Source organism: Halyomorpha halys, unplaced genomic scaffold (genome assembly GCF_000696795.3).
Source record: "Halyomorpha halys isolate HHAL.00 unplaced genomic scaffold, Hhal_1.1 Scaffold214.1, whole genome shotgun sequence".
NCBI classification, from domain to species: domain Eukaryota; kingdom Metazoa; phylum Arthropoda; class Insecta; order Hemiptera; family Pentatomidae; genus Halyomorpha; species Halyomorpha halys.
Window position 1 is genome coordinate 1,046,127 of NW_027110944.1, and position 8,304 is coordinate 1,054,430.

Here is an 8,304-nt window from a genome sequence, read left to right on the forward strand (position 1 = left end):
GTGAAAGGATAAAGTGGAGAGATATGTGAGGAAGCTGGGAATGCATAATTGAAAGGGAGAGGAGCAAGGTCGGGAGAAATGGAAAAAGATAACTCAGGAGACCAAGGGTCATGCTGACCTGAAGTGACAGGAGGGGGAGAGGGTTAGTAATGGATTAAGTATTACTTATTTTTCACATAGGAAATATAATCCTGGAGTCTTAAATATGTTATGTAAAAATCATAAGATACGTAATCATTTGATCTATTTCGTGTATCTATGAATTTTGTAACATAATTAACACAAAAGTATTATGTAATTAGCATCACAAATTATATAAAGGAGAAAAACATTTGATTTCAAGAGAGAATACTGTCTTTATTATTAAATTATCACAATAAACTTCAAGGCAATAAGCCTAAAATTAATTTTTCTAGTAGGAAAGATATTGTCTTTAATTCATAATGGGTCATACAATAATGAATTTTGTGAGGTAGATGGGTAAATAATTACAATTTAAGAACATTACTTAAACATGTACATCTATTTAATTCATCTCTACTCTCTCGCTCTCTCACACACACCACACACACACACACACACACACACACACACGCATCGACCCATGCACACACAAACGCAGAACAATGTTATAAGATATTTTTACCAATGTTTTATCAGTTCTTATCAGGAACAATTTTGTAGCCCAATCCAGCCATTTTCTGTGGATTAGGATAAACAGGATTTTCAATTGCTCCTTCCCCAAACTTTAATTCTAAGAAATCATGAATATTATTTGGGGCTGAAACAGATCTACCAACAAAATCAATACTTGACAATGGCTTAAGATAATACTCAGGGAATTCCATATCTTGTCTATGGGATTTGAACCAGGTATCTTTTGTCATTGTTCCATTTCTTGAATAAAAAGGAAATATATCAACATGCAGGTGATTTATGTGGCTGAAATGAACTCTAAAAAAATCACCTTCTATAGCCTTTTCCCAAATGAAGCCTTGCTCATCAGTAGTGGCTTTTGTTTTTGCTCGTAAAAGCCAGGTACATCGATTTATGTCTTCTTTATATATTCCGATATCTACATCATAATCCCATGACAATATGTCTCCATTTCGAATAGCACCAAGAAGGCTCCCACCTTCTAACCAGTATCGTGCCTGACATTGTTCTAATTGTTGAAATACATGTCTAGCTGTCCTCCTTAGGCCAGCAAGGCAGCATGGAGGGGTCCATTTACCTTCCCAAAGATATTGAGGAGTATCATCAACTACTGTACCAAAGCATCTGGGAGTATCTCTTCGGCAACCAAACCATTCAACAAGTCCATTCTCTCTAATAACTTTCTTCAACCCAAGACTTCGGAACATATGGTGCGTCCTATCCTTTTCTAATTGCTGGGCTTTCCATTGATTATGAGGATTTCTATATAGTTCCTTTCCGTTTCCAAAGGGAAACTCATGCATAAGGTATGTCTGAAATAAAATAATAGTGTTAATATTATTAGTTTAATATATATTTGATATTTCAATATCTGGATATATACCACCAGAAAAGTCATTTATAAGACAAGCAGCTTTCTAAACAAACAAAAGTACAATGAAAGTCATATGGACAATTCATAAAAAAAAAAAAAAAAAATACTCAAGATTGTTATTGACAAAAATAAATAAATGCCCAGATAAGGAATAAATTTCCGCTATAACAAGACCAAATATTATTAGCATATATAATTTTGATCCAAATTACTCTCAACTTTTATTTTCAAAAGCTCTCCAACATTTCGGCCCTCAGGCCATTTTCTAGGAGACAACCTTAGATATTGATGTCTTGTTCTTTAAAATCTTATCTGCAGGCTAATTGCCCATGTAACATTTACATAACTTTTTATATCTTAAATTTAAAAACTTTTTTACATCAACAATCTTCTCTTTTTCACTTATAACCATCATTTATAACATTGTTATAAAAAAAAAAAAAAAGTTGAGAGTAATTTGAATCAAAATTATGTATTTTAATAATGAAATAAACCACTCTCAAAAATTCATTATAATAAATCATCAATCTAAGACCAAATATTTTATTAGAGCAAAAACTTGGATACAAAAAAATGGATGACATATGAAGATTCAAAAACATCATTAATCATTCATGGAGAGAGATTTGATGTAACGAGTAATTTTGTCCAAATGCTAATAATAATAAAATAAACCTATGAGATGTATTTTCAGTAGAAGAAAAGTAGAAAAAAAAAAAATGGGCTCCTACTGTTTGTTACTAGTAGTCATTCTTCATTTAGCCTTTTTAGGCTAATTGAACTCTATTATAGTAATTTTCTATTATTAAATTTTGTTAGGGATTTCAAGAAATGAGCTGATGTCTTCAGGTCCCTGAGCTACTACCTAGATGGCCATACAAAGAATAAATGTCTTTAAAACCATTAGTAATGAAAGTATCTTAATTAACTGTAAGACAGATAATTTCTACATACAACAAAACAAGATCATGAGCTATTTGAAAAGATGACAGCTACCCCAAAACAATCTTCTAAAAAATATCATTTAGCTACTTTAAAATTTGTAATAAAAATTTCAGCAAATAACATGTTAAGTGGAATGAAATAAAGCCAATCATTTAAACAATATAATAAGCATTACTAGGAACACTTCTATGTAATCAAGATTTTCTGTACCTTTCTTAAGAGTTTTTTCTACTCCTAATTAAGTAACGAGTTTCAAGGACTGATGAATAAAGAATACCATCCCAGCCACCATTAAAGAAATAAATATAGGCCAAACCTTCCTAACATACCTTTGAACAAGAATAGTAGACAAGTGTTCAATGGTGATCATGCTACAACTGAAAATAGACATCTTAAAATACAGTTTATTAGATACTCGTCTTCGTAACAAACACTCCTTGATGAAGAGAAAGTATTGCCAACATTCAAAATGCAAAAAGATACTAATCTGGTGAATCATAATTGACCTAAAAATATAAATATATACACATACATATAAACAATCACAACCAAACACCTTAATGATTAATGTTTTATAAGAAACAATCCTAAATTTAAATAATAGTTCTTTTTTTATTGTTAATTATTTACTACATATTAATAGGAAACCGGTAATCCTATCCTGAAGGATAGTTAAAAGTTGTATGATATTAGGACTGAATAAAACCTCCAGTTTACGTGGTTAAGTCATTATAGGCATGATTATCAAGCCTTTCACTATGCATATTTTTAAAGTCATTTCAGCAGTGGAACATCTTTGGTTTTAACGATTACTAAAATTTTGAAATTTATGATCATTATCAAGAAAATTTAGAGGTCTCTTTAATCTTTAGCTGAACAAAAGCAAGAGAGAGGCTATTTCAGAGTGCTGGATAGTATTTATCATAATTTGCCTCATAAAGTTGAAGAAAACTGGAGTATAGATGATTATTATCCCACAATCAGTTTGTTTTTTGCGTAGAATAAGAACAAAAAATCATTGATCGTATTAATTGAGTTTATGTGTATAAAAAATTACAAAAACCAAAAGTCCCTTCCAGTAGATCAAAAAAATTTTGTTTAGCAGAAACAAACTCAGATTAGGTTTTATCATTTTTTGAAACCCTTAATACAAATTTTTATATATATCAAAAATTAGAAATTTTTGGGATCTCAACTAACATTGCAAATTGGACCAGATATAATATTTTTTGTATTTTATGAAAATTCAAATTTAAGGGTTTTTGAGGATGATAAAAACGAATCTGACAAGCTTTTCTGTACACAGAAAAATACACATACTTTTTTAGGCCTACTTTTAGAAAGCGTTTTTTTGTGAGTTTTAATACCATTAACTATATTTTTTTGTTATTCTACATCTGAATACAAATTGATTCATATATTATATTATTACCTCAAAAAGCCAGATTAGGTTTTAGCGTTTTGTTTTTTTTCAAACCCTTAAATACAAATTTTCATATAATTTACCTAAAATAATAATCTACTTTAGTGCAAAAATAATTAATATTTAGTTTTAGTTTTGGAAGATAATCTGTACTTTTTAGGATTATTAAACACAATAAATATGAACCTAAGAGTTCAATTAAAAAAAACGTTAATTAGATTTAAAAATAAATAAATTAATCATTTAGGTGCTTTGATAAGAAATTAATAAATCAAATTTTCAAGAGATTGACTGTATATTTTTACAGACTTGTGTGAAATAGAGATTAAATTGAGGATCAAGCTAATAATGAATCAAAAGTTAATTGAATGATAAAAATACAAGAAAAATAGTTTTTAAAATGTGATAAAATAAATAATAAAAGTTTACAAATATAGGCAATAGTTTAGCTGTATCCTGACATTTTTACCAAAATCCTAAATATAATTTTTTTTATAAAATAACCAACTTGAGGATTTGTATGATCTTCGTAAATAAAAAAAAAATACTTGAGATATTCCTTTATTTTCTGAGTAATGTTAATGCTTTATAAAATGTCGGCATTTCAGCCAAATCAATTAAACAAAAATCATTTTAATATAATGAACAAGGAGTTATTGAGGTAAGAAAGAAAAAAAGTGTTATGAAAACCAAATTTGCATCCAAAAAAATTATTGGTTTCTGTGTCATAATCAAAGGCAGGAATAATTCATTTTTCTTTTTTACTCAGAGGTGAAACCACCACATCCACATCACACTGCAGTGATATTTCACTCCTTAAAAAAACAATAAACAAATAAATAAAAACTAGAACTGTTGGACAAACAATTAAAAAATATTTCAAATTAATAGCACTGTGTTTGTAGCAGCAACCCAATTTAGAAAAATAATGGGGAAGAAATAAACAAAGCAGCTAAAATAGCAAAATTACAAAAAAAATAAAACTAGGTATAATACATTTAAGATGAGTTTACCTGTGGATAACGGAAGAAGGGTTTAAAAAATCATATCATGACAACGGATAGGGATAGGAAGGTAAGGTTTGAGTCACTGAATTATATTTTTGGTAAACTAATCACCCTTAATTACTGACATTTCCCCTGGAAACACACTATGTATAAATATTTACTAATGTTACCTGTTTCTCATTATGTTACATTTATATTCCTTTCAAGTCATTTCATATTCAATATATTTATTACGGCTGTATAATGATAATTTCAGTTTTTTGAATTTAATTTAAAATTGATTCTAATGTTTATGTTATTTGTTAAGTAAACTGCCTCTATTGTACTTTTGTTTTTGAAATTTTCGAATTTATTAGAATTATCAATTCATGGTTTATTGTTGTTTTTTTCTATTATTACTATTTTCACAATTTTTAATATGCTGTTTAATTGTCATTTGTAATTTCTTCGATGTTTCCCCGAAGTATATTAAATCCCAAATCCCTCAATTTTTTTTTTTATTCTGCCTTTTATACTTTTACTTTATACGTAACTTAAGTATTTTTTAAATTTGTTATTAGTGTAAATTCCTAGCTTTATATAAGGATGGTCATACTCAATGCTGTTGACCATTGTTTTTTAAAATAATATTTGTTAAACCGGTTATGTAATTCATTTTAAAATATTGTATTCTATATTTATCTTTATTTATTGACTCAATACTATTAAGGCTGTTATCGTTTATATAATTTTTATTTTCACTGTCATTATAATAATCTGTAAAAACTTTGTTTTCTTAGTATTCTTTCGTTTAATGTATATTTTTTTTAGCTTGTTAATTTCTTCTCACCTATATTACGGTGTAGCTTGACATCCTGTTTTCTTTCTTGCCGATTATAATGTTTTCTTTCATTTCATGATGTTTTAAAATTTTTTTTCATTATTTTTAGACAGTAAGAACATTTTTTATTATGTTTATTCAATTATTCATCATTTAAATTTTCTTCTGCATCTTTCATTATGTTTATATCTATACTCACTTGAACACTGATTTTTAAACATATTGTTTTTGTTATCATTTAGTTTATATAAATCTTACCTCTACTATATTATATTATAACTTCTATTGGTATCAATTTACTACTATCAACCTAATTTATTGTTATGTATTTTTCTGAGCTTGTTTATTATTTTCTTTATATTTTTTTGTCTCTTAATTAAGATTGTTATCTCATTTTTTTTTTCAGCCTTAATGAAAGCCGGAAATTCAGGTCGAAATGTTGGCACAAATAAATAAGTTTTGTTTATTTGTGTATTTTTTGCTGACCATCTTCTCCTCAAAGTAGTCTTTTAAACCTCATTGTATGAATTTATACACGTATATTCTTAGTTTCATTTCATTAATTTTAATACAATCAAAGAGATTTTCCGCGTTCTTGTCATTCACTACCTGGACCTGGGTCAAGGGTGGGACTTGAAGAATTCAAGCTTTATGAATTTACTAAGAATCCTAGTTGTCACAACTAATTTCTGCATCTGTTCCATTTATAAGATATTTAATCAAACATTTAAGTCCTTAAAACTGTTTAAAGTTATCTTAATAAACCATTTGTTAAAAAAATAATTAGTTACAAAATAAAAAAGTAATTTTCACCTTCCTTAACTATAACAATTGCATAAGAGGGGATATAGGAGACAAGATACTACAGTACTATAAATCTACTCTCTTCCTTAATGCTTTTTAGGTATGATAATAAATTAGAAAGGTCGAAGTTTCAGTGAAAAAAAATAATAAAAGAATACAGCTATATTTTAATTACCTTGACCAATATACAGCACATAAAAATTCAGCATTGTTTTATAGAATTATGTTATTGACAATTAATTGTTTACCATTCAGATTTTATCAATAGAAAAAAAATATCAAAATATAAAATATTTTTTCTCCATGAATATTAGTAATTGCTTACAAAATCACAATAGTTATCTTAAAATATATTTTAAGAAATGAAATAGAATCGTTAAAGCTAACACTCATAAAATATTATATTACAATATATGCATATTATATGAGTTAATTAATGTTACAACTAATTATTCAACTATACTTCCTGTAATCAATGAATTAATCAAATCAACAATGAGCTTGACTATAATGAAGGCAGTATTGAAACTTAAATCATAAAATTTTACTGAAACATACTCTTAAGAGTAATGAAAATCATAAAATGCAATAATATAGGGATTACCTTCACTCCTTTTGCAGCAGCTTGAATATAAAATGCATCAGGGAATGGAAGCATGAATGAATCAGTTAACTCTTTGAGAATATCAGTTCTAAATAGCATAGCATGCTTTCCTTTGACAAATTCGCATGAATGATCATTAGAATCTTCAAACTGGATAACCCATTCTCTTAAGTTAATATGTGTATTCAGACAGAGTACTGGTTTTGTTGCCTTAAATGTAGCAGCAACTACAGCCCTGTCATGATAATGGATTAGTTTAAACATTTTTTCAATTGTTTTCTTTGTATGTATTCGTGCCGAATCAGGCATGAATAAAACATAGCTTGTATTAATTTGATAAAGTGGAGTCCGGGCTTTAAACGAATTATTTAAACTTAATTGTAGGTATACTTGCTTTACATTATGAAACAAGTTATTAGAAGAATTGAAAAAAAGTGGAGGATAAGGGGGGCCATTTGATACCACTAAAATATTTATATGTGGGTAAGTTGATGTTATGGATCTTATTGTATTGGGAACATCATTTTCAAAGTGTTCAAATTCTCTGAAAATAATTGTGATGGAATGTTGAATAATATCATCAATGCTTTTAATATTGTGTTCATTAATAGGCTCTTCAGCCACATAAGTATTTCGAGTTTCTAAATTAAGACCTTTATGTTGTCCTAATAAATCGCATAAAAAATAAAATGCTACGATATTTAATATAATTATAACAACTGTTATAGTTTTGGAGAATCTGATCCTCATATTAATGTTAAATCAAAAGTTATCCAATAGTGAATATTTAAACGAAATTGTCCCATAATACTTATGAGGTTTGCTTAATAAACTGAAATAGCTAGTAAAATCCATATTATCTAGTTGAAGAACCCAAACATTCAAAAGTAACCTTACTGACATCACAAGTATAAACAAACCAATGAGATCGAATTCCAGATATTTATGCTACAAAAAATAACAAAATTATACTTGAGTTACCTCTTAAACATTAACTGCTAGTAACTCACTTTTTATAAATAACATTCGAAGTATCAATCTAACTAATTTAAATGCTAATCTAAACTTCTTAGGAACGACTGGTTTAGGGATATTTTAAGGCTATATATGTTTATCGAGGATGATAACAAAAATCTCGCAGAAAGCCCTGGATATTGCATGTTTAATTAT

At 27.9% G+C, this 8,304-nt stretch overlaps 1 protein-coding gene across 1 annotated transcript; it reads right to left on the reverse strand.

Annotated features, from left to right (window-relative positions):
* Window positions 1-326: 326 nt before the first annotated feature.
* Window positions 327-8,034, reverse strand: LOC106679683 (ribitol 5-phosphate transferase FKRP). The gene is made up of 2 exons (XM_014418979.2): window positions 7,135-8,034; window positions 327-1,469 (listed from the first exon to the last, which is right to left on the reverse strand). The coding sequence occupies exons 1-2, from the start codon at window positions 7,882-7,884 to the stop codon at window positions 657-659; spliced, it is 1,563 nt and encodes a 520-aa protein (XP_014274465.1). The 5' UTR covers window positions 7,885-8,034; the 3' UTR covers window positions 327-656.
* Between the last annotated feature and the right edge of the window lie 270 nt (window positions 8,035-8,304).